Source organism: Gigantopelta aegis, chromosome 15 (genome assembly GCF_016097555.1).
Source record: "Gigantopelta aegis isolate Gae_Host chromosome 15, Gae_host_genome, whole genome shotgun sequence".
NCBI lineage: Eukaryota > Metazoa > Mollusca > Gastropoda > Neomphalida > Peltospiridae > Gigantopelta > Gigantopelta aegis.
The window spans coordinates 9,145,783-9,165,865 of NC_054713.1; the positions used below are offsets into that span (position 1 = coordinate 9,145,783).

At 35.2% G+C, this 20,083-nt stretch overlaps 1 protein-coding gene across 1 annotated transcript in view; it reads right to left on the bottom strand.

Annotated features, from left to right (window-relative positions):
• Nucleotides 1-20,083, bottom strand: part of LOC121390328 (MDS1 and EVI1 complex locus protein EVI1-A-like) — a 77,090-nt gene that overhangs the window by 37,597 nt on the left and 19,410 nt on the right. Inside the window, 1 exon segment of the mRNA XM_041522116.1 lies at nucleotides 3,443-3,577. Coding sequence (XP_041378050.1) covers nucleotides 3,443-3,577 — 135 coding nt within the window.

Sequence of the window (20,083 nt, forward strand, 5' to 3'; positions counted from 1 at the left end):
ACTGTGTCAAAATGACCGTATGTTTGACATCCAATAGCCGATGATTAATAAATCAATGTACTCTAGCGGTGTTGTTAAACTAAACAACCTTCTTTTTCTTCCAATCTGTAGTAAAGCTTATATACAAATTGTAATGGACTCGTATATCAAAGGGTGTGATACTGTACGTGCTAGCTATCACACCTTTTACTAAATCCATATAAAAGATCCCTTGCTGTTAAGTGATAAAATAACCTATGTGGCAAAGCTTTACAACTCACTAATTTCGATCCAACAGGGTTTTGGGGGTTTTTGGGGGTCTGAAATTAATTGCAAGTGGTTTCAGTGGTTTCAGTGGTTTTGAGGTGACATGTTTTGGGGTCAGCTTATTTGCACTCTGTTTGAGAGCAATTATCTTAAGTACACATAGTTTGGGCCAATATTTATTATCCTGCCTTTGGTGCAATCCAAGCCCTGAGTGTTTGGGGTTTTTTAAAACTGTATTATGTGTAACTTCAGCAAGCACATGATTAAAAAAATAATAATAATAATAAAAAAAACGCACCACCCTTAAATTTGTTTATTTTTTTTAAAATCCCATAAAAAACACCCAACTAAAAAAAAAAATACCCAAAAAACCCCCAACAACCAACAAACAATACGCTTCGATATCGTAAAACAATTTCAATATTCAGACACACGGACAAAAAAGTGCAGAAATTAAAAGTTAAAAACCTGTGACACTACTTTCCATACAACTGACAATGGGTTATCACGAATTGTAAACAAACGGTCATCAATTGATCACACACTTTATGAAAAAAAAATGAAAAAAAACCCACAGCCCTAACATGCAGGTACGCCAGATGGCACCTCCTACGTGGTTAATAATCTACATGGAATCAGCACGATTGTCTTAACGGAGACCTCCATCAGGATTTACGGTGACACTTGAGAAGAAACCTTGCATCTGTCGCCAGTTTCACGACGCAGAGTATTTGCGTTCATCCCGTGAAGTGATCGCACTCAGACTTGTGCACGAGTCTCCACGAGTCTCCACGTGTCGCATTGATTAACCAGTCATCAATTGACAGGGAGGATTTTTTTTTATGTCAGGACCTCCGGAATTTGCTTATCTTCATTTATTGTCCAAGGAGCAAGCTGGTACACAGAGATCAATATGTGAAACTGACACTCTGTTTGTCAATTTCACCCAATTTGCTGTTTAAATTAACACCATCAACTGGCAGATGGAGAATAGTACTATATATTGGTTTAAACATTATTTATTGCCGTTCAAAAAAATTAGCAGTTTTGGGGTTTAACCAACGGGCTTTTACAAGTATTATATATTAGAAATTAGTATTATATATTTTGATATAGAAAATAGCATAAAAACTTATATTATATTTTGATATTGAAAATAGTGTAATAAAATTATATTATACTTTGATATAGTAAACTTTATATCTTTTTTAATAATGCCATTGTAATTAAAATAAATTATAAAGGAAAATAATAAATAATTGTTAGTTTGACTCAATTTGCATAATAAATTATTAACCTGTAAGTGGTGTATAGAAAACAGCATTATTACTTGGAAATAGTTTTCTTTCAAATATTTGTTTTAATATTATCATTTCATAATAAAGAATAATATTATGGATTGTTAGCTTCACCTAGCTTGTATCATAAATCAATAAAGCAACTAGGAAATTATACAATACAGCATATTTCACAGTTTTCTTTTAAAAGTATGAAAATTACATTTTTAAAGGATGCCATCTTAATTATTAAAAAAGAAGAGGGATTAATTGTCAGTTTCACCCAATTTGCATTATAAATCGATGAAGCAAATTGCTGAAAATAATGCAGGGAATATAGACTATTTATTGTGAATTTGTTTTATTTTTTAATTAAAGGGACATTCCTGAGTTTGCTGCAGTTTTTAAAACGATATCGACTAACAGAGACTTCATAACAATTTTAATTACATATCAAATATATTTTTCTGCATAAAATAGTAGTGGTTGTATATTAAATGTGTTTCTGATCGTTCTAATATTTGTACTAGGTTAAATTTCATTTTATTTCCTAAAATACATTTTTTTGTATGTACAAATTATTTGAAGACAAAATCCAGTTTGGGCTTCTTACCAATATTATGACAACCAGAAACACATTGAATATACAGACACTGATATTCTAAACAAGAAAATATATTTAATATGTAAGTTTAATCGTAGCAATATTTTATTAGTCGAAAACATCTTACAATGCAGCAAACTCAGGAATGTCCCTTTAAGAGTTATTTCAGAATTTCATAATTGATATTTTTTTTATATCTAGAAGGTCTACCACATGTTATTCCCCTTCCCTATACATACTTGGTTTAAAAATGCTATCTTATGGGTTTTAGATATAATGATTTGTCAGCGATAGTTAGTTTTCATTGTAAATACACATCACAAATTGGAATAAATAATACTGGGTATAGAAAACAGTATATATTTTATAGATAGTTAGTTGTCATTGTAAATTAACATCACAAATTGGAATAAATAATACTGGGTATAGAAAACAGTACATATTTTTTAATAGTGTGCAGGTTCTGTATTTGTTTTTTATTTGTTTTACTTTCTTTATTTTGGTTATCTTTTTTTAAAGGCATCATTACACAACTATAAAGTCTGCCATCATTATTATTTAACACCAACATTCAAATATAAATAGTACAGGTATAAAAAAAAATAATAATAAAAAAATCCACCAAAAATGTAATTAGATTTAAATATTATTTCCTACAAAACATATATCCATCAATGTTGATTTCAGTACATGTTTTTGGATAAATGTTTCATTGAAAACCATTATATTATTGTAATTATAAAGGAAAAGACTACATAATAAAATTATGCAGTATAGAAAATAGCATTATATATATTTATGTTAAAACATGTCATGAAAGACAAATCAAATATAAAAGATAAGAATGCACTAAAAATAATATTAAGTACTGGCAGATCAACAATTAAAAACATTGGAAATTGAAATCTGCATCAACTATTCTAAATAGTCAAATAAAAATAAATAAATAAAATAAAAATAAAATTGGATAAATAAAAATATTCTTGCGATTGCACCTTTAAAATAACCTGCAGGATATATTCTAAATGGTTAAATAGTTTTTAAAATATTCTAGAGACTGCACCTTTAAAATAATCTGCAGGATACATTCTGAATGGTTAAATAAAAAGAAATTAATATTGTAGAGAATGCAGCTTTAAAATAATATGAAGGATATATTCTAAATGGTTAAGTAGTGTTAAAAATATTCTAGAGATTAATAAAAAGAAATTAATATTAAAGAGAATGCAGCTTTAAAATAATATGAAGAATATATTCCAAATGGTTAAGTAGTTTAAAAAAATATTCTGGAGATTGTAGCTTTAATTTCTTTTACCTGTTCTTCCACTTGTACGGCCATTAGGTTTCTGTCGTCCCGCGAGTCTGATCCACGTATATACTTCATCCAGTTGCCAGATCCAGGTGAACTTGCATCCAGCCAACCTTTGACCCTTCCACAGTTGTCAACCAACTGAAAAGACAAAGACAAAGTTTTAAAATAACTGTATATAATTATGTAATTACGCCTGAATATTGTTTAATTGGTGGGCATAAAAAGAAAAGGTTTATTTAACAGCACCATAATTAAAACATTTTAAGCTATAGCTATTTGGAGAGAAAAAGAGACCAAGAGAGAGAAAGAGAGAGAGAGAGAGAGAGAGAGAGAGAGAGAGAGAGAGAGAGAGAGAGAGAGAGAGAGAGAGAGAGAGAGAGATAAAGAGAGATAGAGATAGGGAGAGTGCGAGAGAGACAGAGTGACAGACAGAAAGAGGCAGAGACAGAGTGAGAGAGACAGACATAGAGAAAGAGAAAGAGAGAGAGAGAGAGAGAGAGAGAGAGAGAGAGAGAGAGAGAGAGAGAGAGAGAGAGAGAGAGAGAGAGAGAGAAAAAGAGACGGAGACACAAACAGAGTGAGAGTGAGAGTGAGAGTGAGAGAGAGAGAGAGAGAGAGAGAGAGAGAGAGAGAGAAAGAAAAACGAAAAAAGAGACGGAGACACAGTGAGAGTGAGAGTGAGAGTGAGAGAGAGAGAGAGAGAGAGAGAGAGAGAGAGAGAGAAGAGAGAGAAAGGAGAGAGAGAGATGGGGAGAGAGAGAAAGAGACACACACAGATCGGAGTAAGAGAGAGAGAGAGAGAACGTATTGGACGAAGTGAGAAAAAGAGTAAGAGCATATGGGAGAGAGAGAAAAAACAAGAGCTAGAGGACTACTGTTACAGAAAACAGCAAGGGATCTTTTATATGCATGTTTGCAGATGCAGGACAGTACATACCATGGTACTGGATGGAATGTGGATAATGAGAGATAAATCATATACAACCCTCTTCAAAGTCCTGCCTTTTTTAATGCAATATCTTTTTTTAATAAATTATGTATATATGAAAATAACAGTACACTAAAATGATTATGGTTGATTTAAATCAGGGACTTTTAAAAGTGCCAAATCAATCTACCTCTCTGAAATCTGAAATCAAATCAACAGCATTGTAGTAAATATGTACGGTCTTTTAAGAGGAATATAGAGCTTTAATGAAATCAATAAAAAAAAAACCATATGAAAAATGTTTTTACTGAGTCACAAAATTGGGTGTGAGTTCGACCCGTACCCTACTTCAATGGTTAGTGTTAGTTTTGAGGTTAGGCTTAGGGTTAGTCTTAGTGACTTTGATATAGAGGGGTACGGGTTGAACTCTTTCCAAATGTTTTTACCGAGTCAAAAAATTGGATTAGACACTGTATTAGATGTGGCAGATATTGCACTGGATTGTAAGAAATGTGCATAAATTATGCTAAATTGGCTTTTATGGATGTCATTTATAGACTGTTCTTGTCAAGTGTGCAAACAGAAGACTAGTAATCCTCCTAGTACACAGACTATATATATACAAATATTACCAGATGCATGAGTCTTCAAACAGTGGTTCGGAAAGGGAGGGGTAGGAAGTTAGTGAGGGGTAGGAAGTTAGTGAGGGGTAGGAAGTTAGTGAGGAAAAGAGAACTGGAATATTACTACTACAAAAAACCCAACAAAACCCCCCCAGACAATACCGGTAACATATTGTTCACCATCAAAGGTAGAGAGTCAGTGACACCCCCTCCCCCCACACACACATGCACACCCTTTGCGATCAACTTGTGATAAACCACCTCTTTATATAGTTATTGAAGTTTGTTTTGTTTACTGACACCACTAGAGCACATTAATTAATCATTGGCTATTGGATGTCAAACATTTGGTAATTCTGACACGTAGTCATCAGAGGAAACCCCGCAACATTTTTTTCTAATGCAACAAGGGATCTTTTATAATATGCACCATCCCACAGACAGGATAGCACATGCCATGGCCTTTGATATACCAGTTGTGGTGCACTGGCTATATAGTTATTGATACAATGACATAAAATAAAATGGATTCAAAAGATTTGGGCTAATCCACAATAAGAAGCAGGCAAATAAAGTGGAGACTAACTGAATTTGTCTTCTCTCCAGAATTAGTCACATGGTATACAGGTATTTTTTTTTAAATACCCACGACCAACAAAATAAAATTTAATTTAAAGCAAGTATGAATTTTGGGAATGTAACAGACCCACTAGACATCAAATAATTAGCATACTTCCCCACATCAATTCTGAAACAAACCTTAAAGGCATACTGTCACATATTTAAGGACCTTATTTCTCAAAACATTTATAATAAATGATAATTACATTATTTATTGGAAAAGAAATCTAGCTGTCGCTTTACCATGACTGAACCATGTTGGAGCGAAATCCATGTCAACCCTCTTGGCAATATTCGTTTTTGAATTATGGACCATTGCCATAATTCAATTATTTTTTACAAAATATCATTAGTATGTGGAGTATGATGGTTACATGAGAATAGTTGAATAAAGTACATTTAGGGACAAATCAAATTTATGTTTGTTTACATAATACTTTGTTAGGCCATTGAATAGGTCAGTGGTCTGTGACAATATGCCTTTAATATTTTAAATCAGTTGTAATTACTGTTTTGTATGTAACCAGCTAAAAGTTTGGACTGGACTATATTAAATTATTAAATCAGTAGGAATTTCCTTTGGCACTGTCACGTATAAATAACATTATAAATACTTATCATAAATTTTGGTAGGGTTAGGGTTAGGTTAGGTTTAGTGACAGTGCCAAAGGAAAGTCCTTCCATTAAATCAAAATTCAAAATTGTATTTCAGTCTCACAAGTATATTTGTGATATCTTTGAATTATAATTCTTTTTAAATCAGTATTTAATCTTACATGACATGTGCTTATTATTTAATGATATCCAAAGCTTGCATCTGAACATATTTGAAAATAAAATACATAATCTTTGTGGTTTTAATTGTGATGTAATTTTTAGCAGCTAAATGTTTCATTAGAAATATAAAAGTTTATAAATGATTAGTTATAAATTCTAATTACTGGATACATTTTGAAGTAATATGACAGAGAAACAAAACATAAATTAAAATAATTCAACAGATAAAATTTTAACAAGCATAAAATAATAATTCAATAAAATAAGTAAAATACAAATAAAGTAAAATTGAATTTTATTTTTTAATTGCACAATTTTAATTTGAAAGAATTGTTTCCACTAAAACCACCTAAGTTAAAAGTATATAAATTACCATAATTTACAATTTAAAACTTAACAACAACCAATATGTATTTTTAAAATATGTGCATCAAAAAACTTACATTTTTTTCTCGCTCTCTCAAATGAAATGCAGTGAAGTGTAACTCCAACAAGTTAATGATAATAGCGACAAATTGATCTTTTAGATCTTGGGAGATGCCAGCAGACTTGACAAGAACATTTGCAGTAAATCAGGAAAATCTCTCAAGTGCACACTTGTTCCCTGTGACTTGTTGGTATCATTAAATACAGTCAAATTAGATGAATCACCGTTGGCCCGTTTTGACAACAAGCCAGGAGCCACAACCACTGTCGCTGTCTCTCATTGGACAGAGCTCAGACTCATTAACAATCACTGGGCACCAGTTAACAATAGACTGGTTCACACTACTGATACATCCATCAGTGGACATGAGCTGTCAGTCTTGTAAATGAGTGTCATTCTCTCTTGTTCTCTCTCACACTCACTCTCTCTCTCTCTCTTTTCTCTCTCTCTAGGTTCAACCCAGCTTGGTTATACCATTAGCTAGCTAATTGCTAAAATCTCTTTCACTTAATTTCTGCTGCAGCTTAATTGACCAAGCCTCCCAGCCAGCTTGTTAATTTGTAATTAATTCCCGGCCCATTATGATGACAAGTGGAGAGCTCAGAAGGGGAGAGAATGAAGTGAAATCAGTGTTTTACTTTTTGGTTTTTATCATCACTCCAGTCATTAAATAATTGAGTTGTCTGTTTTTTGTTTTTTTTCTGTTGAAGGGGAACTATACATGTAATATGTTACAATGTTAGAGGCTTGCATAAAATCTGAAATATTTCATGTGCTAAGGGATGGGGGTGGGTTAAACTTAAACAATGATTAATATAACAGACCTTGTTGTAAATTATTTTTAGGGGATTGATTATAATTGAACCCCTGATATAGATTATGGAAAGTCATTTAAGGTGTTACCATATTGAACACTGGTATTTCATCCTTTCTTAGCACTATTTAAAAAAAAAAAATCAATTGCTAAGGTGAACTAAGATTCTTCTTCTTGAACAAGTCTCTGGGGACTGATGGGAAATTAAAGTGATAACACCTGTCAATTACCCCAGACAGCCCCAATATGTGAGGTGTTGTCCTAGAGGGGTATGCCTGAAATTTAATTAGATATGATGATGAAAATCTGATTAAAATAAAATTAAACAGTTTCGGGATTGGCCAACAGGATTCTTTTTTTTTTTAATGTATCTCACTAAATTTTAGAAATAAAATATTTTGTTATAAACAAGATGAAAAAATATTCTAAAAGAAATAGTTCCAAATGTCTTACAAAGAGAGAGAAGGGTAGGGACACAGGGATAGGCATGGAGAGTAAAGGGAGAGTGAAATGGCAGACAGAGAGAGACAGAGAGAGAGAGAGAGAGAGAGAGAGAGAGAGAGAGAGAGAGAGAGAGAGAGAGAGAGAGAGAGAGAGAGAGAGAGAGAGAGAGAGAGAGAGAGTGAGAGAAAGAGAGAGACAGAGAGATACATAGGAGAGATACATGTACATGTATATATACAGACATAGAAAGAGAGAGAGAGAGAGACAGAAAGAGAGATAGAAATAGGGAGAGTGCGAGAGAGACATAGCGACAGACAGAAAGAGGCAGAGACAGAGTGAGAGAGACAGACATAGAGAGAGAGAGAGAGAGAGAGAGAGAGAGAGAGAGAGAGAGAGAGAGAGAGAGAGAGAGAGAGACAGAGACAGAGACAGAGACAGAGAGAGACAGAGAGATACATAGGAGAGATACATGTACATGTATATATATATATATATACAGACATAGAGAGAGAGAGAGAGAGAGAGAGAGAGAGAGAGAGAGAGAGAGAGAGAGAGAGAGAGAGAGACAGAGAGAGAGAGAGAGAGACAGAGAGACAGAGACAGACAGAAAGAGAGATAGAGATAGGGAGAGTGCGAGAGAGACAGAGTGACAGACAGAAAGAGGCAGAGACAGAGTGAGAGAGACAGACATAGAGAAAGAGAAAGAGAGAGAGAGAGAGAGAGAGAGAGAGAGAGAGAGAGAGAGAGAGAGAGAGAGAGAGAGAGAGAGAGAGAGAGAGAGAGAGAGATGTCAAGACGAGAAGAAAGAGATAGTGAGCAACAGAAACATAAAGATAGAAAGAATACCTGTGGAAAGAGGAAAGAAAACTAATAAATAAATAAATAAATAAATGAAAAAATAAATGAAAAAATAAATGAAAAAATAAATGAAACAAAAAAATTAATGTAAGAACTGAGAAAGAAAGAATGGAAAAATTAAAGAAAAAAGAAAACAACGAACAACATATCAGCTATAAACAATTATTAAAAAATAATAAAATAACTAAACAAGAAATAATGAAAGAAAAAAACAAAAAACAGAAACCCCCCAGCATGTGTAATATAAGCCAGCTAAAGCCTGCAGGACAATAAAACAGGTGTCGATCATTTAACAATGCTCATTTCACTGGAACTGACAGTGTTGTTTACAAAGATGTTAATTATACACCCACCTGTCAACTGATCTCCAAACAACTCTCCTGATAAGTACTCAATAAAAACTATTACTGTAGATTAGACTGTGAAAAGACACAGTGAAACAGCCACAGTACTGTGATTTAAATACTAAATGTTAAAAGCAAAATAAGTTCCTTTCTTACATTCAACATATATAATAGACTTGATGTACATAAATGTTTTGCCTAAATGACGATGAATGATTATTATTATTATATTTTTATTTTAGACTTTTATTATTTTATTTTTTAAGTATATTTTTATTGCCCCAAGAGTTTAGTTTTGGTTATGTCAGATTTCGGGACTTGCACCCCACACATGTATAAATTTTTTCATCCATCCATCTATCTGTCTGTTCACCCATCTGTCCATCCATCCATCTGTCCGTCCATCCATCCTTCTGTCATTCCATCCATCCATCCATCCGCCCAACAAAAAATATACTACTGTCAAAGTTGGAAAAAAAAAAATATATATATCTTTAAAAACTATATTATGTCACACTCCCCCCACTGCCCAATTATCCAGATTTTAACAAGAGAAATTATAATTTAAGAACATGTCACTTAGTCACTAACATCAGCAGAGTTTCAAACTTTGAGAGAAAAATTTTAAATTATGTCATACTCCCTCATCTCCTCCCCCCCACCCCTCAATTATCCAGATTTTAACATTTTCTAGGAGCAATTATAATTTAACACATGCCACTTAGTGACTAACATCAGTAGAGTTTCAAACTCAAGTACCACAATGGTGATCACACTAGAAACATTTCTCCACATGAAAGCCGGGGGTGCATTAATTATGTTAATTACTCTCCATTACTTAGATTAACTGCTATAATAGAAGCCTTAATTTGCGGCGTTAAAAGACCATCAATATTTCTCTAAATACCAACTTTGTCAGAGAGCGTAATGTCGGCATCAGCTGAATTGTCGGAATTTAATTCGTCTCAGTAATATAAATATGGAGATCCAGATTTCTTGTCTGGTGATTAATGGTGTTTCAACAACAAACAAAATGAATATAGAGGAACCTCTCAAACCCAGACCCTCTGTAAAAAAACGGAATTGCCTGAAAAATCAGATGTTTCTCACAATCCTGTTTTAAATATCTGTTCTAACAGAACATGATACCCCTTATATCCAGAATTGGAACTTGATCACATAGGTGTCCAGTTAAGAGGGGTTTTGCTATGGTTACTAATGTCGCATGATGAAAATAGCCATCCGCATTAAGGTTGGTATATCAAAGATCATGGTATGTGCTGTCCTGTCTGTTAAAAAGTACATATAAAAATCCCTTGCTGCTAATGGAAAAAATGTAGCAGATTTCTTCTGAGGATGATAAAAATTAGGAAATATTTGGCAATTAGTCAATGTGCCCTAATGGTGTAGTGTAATGGCCATACACCTACCTACTCACTAACTCGTTAAAACTTGCTCTGGGTTGGAGCCAGTTCCAGGATGTGAACCCAGTACCTACCAGTTTAAGTCTGATAGAAAGAAAGAAATGTTTTATTTAACGACATACTCAACACATTTTATATACGGTTATATGACGTAAGACATATGGTAAAGGACCACACAGATATTGAGAGAGGAAACCTGCTGTCGCCAGTTCATGGACTACTCTTTTCGATTAGCAGAAAGGGATCTTTTATATGCACCGTCCCACAGACAGGGTAGTACATACCACAGCATTTGATATACCAGTCGTGGTGGACTGGGTGTAATGAGAAATAGCCCAATGGGCCCACTGACGGGGATTGATCCCAGACCAACCGTGCATCGGGCGAACACTCTACCACTGGGCTACATCCCCCCCTAAGTCCAATCTAGGCAAGTTTTAACCATTGTTTTGGTTTTATTTGGTTTTATTATTAATCCCCATTAGCCACCCACCCCCCAATTTGAACTGACAATGTCACATTGCCACTTGTGAGATTGATCTCCGTCGGTGTGCCCATTGGGTTGTTTCTCGTTCCAGCCAGTGCACAACGATTGGTATATCAAAGGCTGTGGTATGTACTACCGTGTCTCTGGAATGGTGCATATAAAAGATCCCTTGCTGCTAATCGAAAAGAGTAGCCCATGAAGTGGCGACAGCGGGTTTCCTCTCTCAATATGTGTGTGGTCCTTAACCATATGTCTGATGCCATATAAAAGTAAATAAAATGTTTTGAGTGTGTCGTTAAATAAAACATTTCTTTTCACATTGCCACTTTCCCACCTAAGCCAGTTAAACATTTCACTACCAAGTCCTTTTCCTTTTGCATACTAATATTCCACTGAAGAATGGTTAAAAAAAAAATCATAAAAATCACCACAAAAACAGACAACCAGAAGACAAAAACAGAAACTTGTTACAGAGAAAAAAGACTGGCGTTAAAAGCGGATATCCTCAAAAACATGGTTGAACAAGTCATCCAACATGTTCACCGGAGTCCCGTGAAAAGGATTTACAGGGCTTTAAATGAAGTCACAGTGAAAGGGGGAGGTTAATTTTCAGTGATTAAGCCAGGTGATCCCATTGTCACCGCCTTCAAAAGAAAGGATAGCGATGCGCTGATCCATGGTCACTGTTTAGCGATCGCCACATACCGGCAGTTGTAAATCTTTTGTGGTGGAGACCAAGAAAGTGTGGGTTAAACGGCGGGGGTTCGGGGATGAGTTCTCAGGTGTTTGGCAACAAACATACGGCCGACATCACAGGGAAAAGACGAGTATCGACAAGGTATAGAGGGCGCTTTGATCGCTCGACGGGAACCCATCATCTCAGGGAATCAGGGCCATAATTTGTGCTAATGGCCGAGGATATGCCCTGAGGCATATCAAAACAATGGTGGCTGGAAGTGCAGGTTCGTATATAAATATACAGGTAAGTATCTGCTGATCCTTTGTACGGCATTTCTTAATGTTGGAAGATATTGCCCGGTAATGGTCATCCCGACTATCAGATCGCTGTCCACCGACAAAAACACATTGTGACAATGTCCAGGTAATAAAGCCACAGGATGTCCAGACAAATGAAAAGTGAGATCGTTACAGGTAAATACAGGTAAATATAAAAGCCATGGATTAAAGATGTCCATATAAATGAGAATAAGATAGTTACAGGTAAATATAACAGTCATGGATTAAAGATGTTCATGTAAATGAAAAGTGAGATACTTAGGCCTACAGGTAAATACAGGTAAATATAAACTCATGAAATAAAAATTTCAACGTAAATGAAAAGTTATTTCTTACAGGTAAATATATAACCCGTGGATTAATGATATCCATGTAAATGAGAGTAACATACTTGCAAGTTACAGGTAAATACAGGTAAATATAAAAATCATAAAATAAAAATTTCCACATAAATGAAAACTTACATTGTTACAGGTAAATATTATAACCCGTGGATTAAAGATATTCATGTAAATGAGAATAAGATAGTTACAGGTAAATATAAAATCCATGGATTAAAGATACATGTATCCACATGAAAAATTATATTGTTACAGGTAAATACAGGTAAATATATAACCTGTGGATTAAAGATGTCTGGACAAATGAGAGCGATATCGCTACAGGTAAATACAGGTAATTATAAAAACCATGGATTAAAGATGTCCCGTAAATGAGAGTAAGATCATTACAGGTAAACACAGGTACATATATAACCTGTGGATTAAAGATTTAGCTCAGTCAATTGAACATTCACCTGAGAAGCTTGGGTTATAGGATCAAACATCCATGGTGGACCCATTGCTGGTATATCAAAGGCCATGCTATGTGCTGTCCTGTCTATATGGGAAACTGCATATAAAATATCCCTTGGTGACAAAGGAAAAATGTAATGGGTTTCCTTTGAAGTAATTGGTTTCCATATATTGAATCATACACCCATCCATCTGTCTGTCTTCCCATCCATCCAGTCACTGATCCATTATTTACCCACCTACACAGATACCCAGCCACACATCCAAACCATCCATCCATCTCCAGCCATATCCACCCATAATAATTCACTCAATTAATCCATCCATCCAAAAATACCTCAATCCATCCATCCCTTGATCCTTCCATCCAAAAATACTTCCAATTTCTCTCACCCATCCATTCATCCATCCATCCATCCATCCATCCATCCATCCATCCATCCATTGAAAGCTCACTCATCCATCCACACATTTATTCACCCACCCCAAAACAATCAATTCATCCATCCATCCATCCATTTACACACCCATTCATTCACTTACCCCAAAAAACTATCAATTCATCCATCCACCCTCTCACCCATCAATCCATCCATCCTTCCATCCATCCACTCTCTCACCCATCCACCCTCTCACCCATCCATCCAACCGCCCATCGATCAATGATGGATGATTTATCCACCCACCCACTCATCCATCCATCCATCCATCCACCCCCCCCCCCCCCCCTGCCCCCCCCCCCCACCCCCCCATCAGTCCATCCATCCATCCATCCACACACCATTTCACTCTGAAAAACAACAACTTGAAAGCCCTAAAAATCTTACAGATGCAGGTACCTGATCCCTTCGAATCAACAGTGGAAGGATCCGGGTGGTGGTGATGAAGGGTGTGTGGGGTGACTAACAAATACCACACAATATATTCTGCAACACGTGCCCTGACTCTTCACAAGTGACACCGCCAGCTTTAATAAATGCTCCCCACTTCGAGAGATGCACTTAATAACATCGTAAGCTCGATGTGAATAAAATGTTCGCTATTGTGTCCACTACTGTCAAGATGACACGAGCAATAATACCCAAGGAATTTGTTGAGGTAAGTAGGATGAGGAATTCACCCACAGACCCCCTTACCTCGTCGTCGTGCGCAACTTGACATCCAGGTGCCGACGACATACCTGTCGGGATTAGGGGACAGTGATCCCTTTTGTGAACCCCAAGAAGGGATCTTTGTGACCTTATTAACCTGACATGAGTCGCGACAAAGAAGAGTAGGATTAACGTTCGGTAATACGTAATTAGCTTTCACTACTAGTCTACTTTCAAACACCCACCCACACACACCCAAAAAGATATATATATTTTTTTATTTTTTTTTGTAAAGTATAAATAAAGTAAAATAAAACAAATAAAGAAAAAAGAACCCCCCCCCTGCATTAAATAATAATAAAATGAAATGAAATGACATGAAAAAAAAAATAATAATAAAAAAAAAAAAAAAAAAAAAAAAAAAAAAAAAAATATATATATATATAATAAAATAAAATAAAATAAAATATATATAAATAAAATAAAATAAAATATAAAATCTATAAAAAAAATCTAGTGTCAAAAAGCTGAATCTGTTTCTCAAGAAGAAATAATTTTAAAATGTACAATAAAAATTCATCAAAATACAGTCAAAACTGCTCAACCAGCCACTTCTATTCAGTGGTCACCTGTGTAAAACAGTCACTTAATTTCCTCCTGAACAATATTCAGTGTTAAACAACCTGTAATGAGTAACTCCCTGTCCAATGCAGTCAATGGTCAACTAAATTTGATCCCAAATCACTGAACTAAATTTTAGGCAGGAATTTTTTAAATATCAAACAAGAAACTGAGTTTTAAATAGAAATACCTGTATGTTACTTAAGAAACAAATTTTTAGACGAAATAGAAAGAAAGTTTTAAACAAAAATACTTAATATATCAATGAAGAAACTATATGTTTTTAGACAGAAATATCATATAAAATTGTAAGTTTAAGTACCTTTAATGTATTGAGTAAGCAACTACATTTCAGACAGTGTTGTAGGAGGAACAAGTGTCTATAATATATTAATTAAGAAACAAAGTTTTAGACAGAATTATCATATAGTATTGTAAGTTTAAGTACCTTTAATGTATTGAGTAAGCAACTACATTTCAGACAGTGTTGTAGGAGGAACAAGTGTCTATAATATATTAATTAAGAAACAAAGTTTTAGACAGAATTATCATATAGTATTGTAAGTTTAAGTACCTTTAATGTATTGAGTAAGAAACTACATTTCAGACAGTATTGCAGGAGGAACAAGTGTCTATAATATATTACTTAAGAAACAAAGTTTTAGACAGAAATATCACATATTATTGTAAGTTTAAGTACCTTTAATGTATTGAGTAAGAAACTACATTTCAGACAGTGTTGTAGGAGGAACAAGTGTCTATAATATATTACTTAAGAAACAAAGTTTTAGACAGAAATATCATATACCGTATTGTAAGTTTAAGTACCTTTAATGTATTGAGTAAGAAACTACATTTCAGATAGTGTTGTAGGAGGAACAAGTTTCTATAATATATTAATTAAGAAACAAAGTTTTAGACAGAAATATCACATACCGGTAGTATTTTAAGATTAAGTACCTTTAATGTATTGAGTAAGAAACTACATTTCAGACAGTGTTGTATGAGGAACAAGTGTCTATAATATATTACTTAAGAAACAAAGTTTTAGACAGAAATATCACATAGTATTGTAAGTTTAAGTACCTTTAATGTATTGAGTAAGAAACTACATTTCAGACAGTGTTGTATGAGGAACAAGTGTCTATAATATATTACTTAAGAAACAAAGTTTTAGACAGAAATATCATATAGTATTGTAAGTTTAAGTACCTTTAATGTATTGAGTAAGTAACTATATTTCAGACAGTATTGCAGGAGGAACAAGTGCCTATAATATATTAATTAAGATAGAAATATCATATGTTATAGGATTTTTATAAGATATAAGTACCTCTAATACTTTAACTAACAAATTAAGTTTTACACAGAAATACCATAGTATTGGAACAGGACCCACACACCTTTAAAGAGGGTATATATTCTACCAAAGACAGGATGGGTAAGAGAAATTTATTTTAGACCAATCACCTTTAGGTAGTACTAAACCAAATAACTTCCAGGTGGGTCAAAGTTCAAGCTGCACCAAACTTTTGACAGAGAAGTGAGCACCACAAGTCCTGTGATTGGTGATAAATGTGAGTGTGTTGGTTGTAAAAAAAAAAGAAGAAGTTTCATCTGGGCAAAAAATGTATGCAATGTTATTTTATCTAGTACCACTGTGTCAAGTAGCCACGTGCTTGAAACATGTATGCGGTACTTGTAAAAAGAGAAGTACTCAAATTTTCTGTGGAATTTTTTCTGATTCACTTTAAATGTGAGGGTGGTAGTACATGTATTTATATCTGTGGCATTTATGTCAATTGATACGCTGCAGGTAGGAGTTTTGGCCACATATGTTACTATTGTCATCAATGGGATTTGATTTGGTAGTATACACCCTATAACACATTAACTAAGAAAGTAAGTTGTACACAGAAATATCATACAGTGCTGTAACAGAACCCACACACCTTTAAAGAGGGTATATCTCTTAACAAAGACGGGTGGAAAAGAGAAATTTGTTTCAGACCAAGCACCTTTAACACAATATCAAAGGCCGTGGTATGTGTTATCCTGTCTGTGGGATGATGCATATAAAAGATCCCTTGCTGCTAATCAAAATGAGTAGCCTATGAAGTGGTGACAGCGGATTTCCTCTCTCTATATCTGTGTGGTCCTTAACCATATATCTGATGCCATATAACTGTAACTAAAATGTGTTGAGTGCATAGTTAAATAAAACATTTCCTTCCTTTAACATATTAACTAAGAAAGCAAGTTGTACACAGAAATATCATACAGTGCTGTAAGAACCCACGCACCTTTAAAGAGGGTATATCTCTTAACAAAGACGGGTGGACAAAAGAAATTTGTTGCCGTCGCGGATGGGATTATCCCGACAAACAGGTGTCACAACAAATGATTTTGGCTAACGCTGGCCACCAGCGTCGTGGCGACGGCTCAGGAACAAAACAGCGAAGATCCCGTGAATGACAGTGTATCCTTATTAAGGCTATTCATCCCGCGCTGCAAGCAAATTCGTCGGAAAAGTCGCCGCGTTCGTGTGTAAGCATGCTCGCCGGCTCATCAACGGGGCCATCAAATTATACCTCTTCGTACAAAGAGTAGAGCTCTTCAATGAAGAAGTCCCGAAAAAATTAAAATGGTGTGACAAGTCAAAAGTGTTATGGCTTATTAGTGGGTTTGCCCGGTGTGTGAGAGTAATTTTAGCTGAATACCCAGTGAAGAGGGTTGTGTGTTTTTTTATATATTTTACTTCTTTCCGTGTCTGTGGTTGTGGTGGGCAGAGAATGATTTAGGTGAACCCAGTGCTTTTCTTTGATATGTGATATATCACAAGTGATACATATGTCAGTAGTGTTCATGGGTATGTTTATATGACACAACAAGTACCACAGAAGATTTTTATGTCTTGTCAAAATTGTTTTTTTTTATACTACTACTACATGTCTTTTTAAATTGTATCAATGTGATCTAGTGGTGTCATTAAACAAAACAAACTTCTTCTTTTAAATGTTATCTGGCACAAGAATAATTTTATTTATTTATTTCTTAATATCCCTCCTGATATCATTTTATTTCATTTTTATTTCATTTATACTTAAATCCATGCTTCAATCCAATAAATGATTCAAGCACGCTGTCCTGGGCACACACATCAGCGATCTGGGCTGTCTGTCAAGGATAGTAGATTTGTGGTTAGTGAGAGAGAAGTCAGTGTAGTGGTCTTGCTGAATCGTTAAAACTCACTCTGGGTGGGAGTCGATACCGGACTTCAAACCCTGTACCTACCAGCTTAACCACGACACCACCAAGTCCAGTCTCCATCACAGCAAACATGACATCATCCATTGGACTAAAGTTAAGGTTTGTTTTATTTAATGACATCACTGGAGCACATTGATTAACTAATCACTGGCTATTGGATGTCAAACATTTTGTAATTTTTACACATAGTCATTAGACGAAACCTGCTACCTTTTTCCTAATGCAGCAAGGGATCTTTTATATGCACTTTCCCACAGACATGAAAACACATACCACAGCCTTTGACCAGTTGTGGTGCACTGGTTGGAATGAGATCCCCCCCCCCCCCCCCTCTAATCAGTTGAATGGATCCACCGAGGTGTTTCGATCCTGTGACACAAGCACCAAAAGTGAGCTCTCAACCAACTGAGCTAAATCCATTAAATTTCCCATCATTGACTAAGAATCTATATATGTTAGATGTTAGACTATCTGTACCTCTATTTTTAATTTCTTTTTCATCTGTATCCACTTAAGGTTCAAGCATGCTACCTGGGCTTATTCCTCAGGTATCCAGGGTCCCTGCTTATAAAACTTTAGAGTCTAGATTCTAATCTGTAATGACATCACACACATACAGGTTGTATAGTGTTGTCATGATGTTAAAAGTCTCAGACTCTATTGGAAGAAAGGAAGGAAGGAAGGAAATGTTTTATTTAACGACACACTCAACACATTTTATTTATGGTTATATGGCATCAGACATATGGTTAAGGACCACACAGATATTGAAGGAGGAAACCCGCTGTCGCCACTTCATGGGCTACTCTTTTAGATTAGCAGCAAGGGATCTTTCATATGCACCATCCCATAGACAAGATAGCACATACCACGGCCTTTGATGTACCAGTTGTGGTGCACTGGCTGGAACGAGAAATAGCCTAATAGGCCAACCGACTGGGATTGATCCCACACCGACCGCACATCGAGCGAGAGCTATACCACTGGGCTACATCCCACTCAACTTTTAAATTTTTTTTTTATTTAATGACAGCAACAGAACACTTTGGTTATTTAACCATCAGTTATTGGATGCTAAACATTAGGAAACTCTAACACATATAGTCTTGAGATGAAACCCGCTACATTTTCACATTAGCAGCGAATGAATGAATGTTTAACGACACTCCAGCACAAAAATACACATCGGCTATTGGGTGTTACAAATGGTATCCTTTATAATCACTTTCTCACAGGTAGGACAGCATATACCATAGCTTTTGATGTACCAGTCACGGTGCACTGGTGAAGACAAATATAAAACAAACAATTGTTCTGCTGTTGAGATTCGACCCTATGACCCTTGTATATCATAAGAGCACTCTACCAACTGAACTAAATTATATATATAATATATATATATATATATATATATATATATATATATATATATATATATATATATATATATATATATATATACTACTCAAAAGAATTTAAGGGTCAAAAATTTATAACCAAATAAGTTTCAGAGTGTATTAGATTGATGATGTAAACTACACCAAAAATTTAATTTATTGTTCCATATTTACAAAAACCCACAAATAAACGTCACTGTATACAAGAAAGTCACATGACATGCTGTCAAAGTTGAAGGTTGTCAAACATGGATTTTACACATTAGAACATTCGTTTAATAGTGTGTGAATCCACCCCTGGCGCGAATACACTCGACACATCGTTGCCTCATGCTGTTGATCAGACGTCTGAAGAACTCTTGGGGAATGGCCTGCCACTCTGCCATAAGAAGTTGACCCAGATCATGAAGGTTGGCCGGAGGGGCATGGTTATCCCGAACTCTCCTGCTTAATTCGTCCCAGGCGTGCTCTATTGGGGCCAAGTCAGGCGAATATGCTGGCCAATCCATCCTGGCGATACCTTGTTGTCTGAGAAAGTCTGTTACCACCCTGGCGCGGTGGGGTCTGGCATTGTCATCATGCAGAACTGCCCCGCCGCCAATCTGCTGAAGGCCTGGGAGAACCAACGGCCGGATAATCTCATTCAGATAGCGGATTCCATTCAGATTGCCATCCACCACAAAGAGGGGGGTCCTGTGGTGGATAGA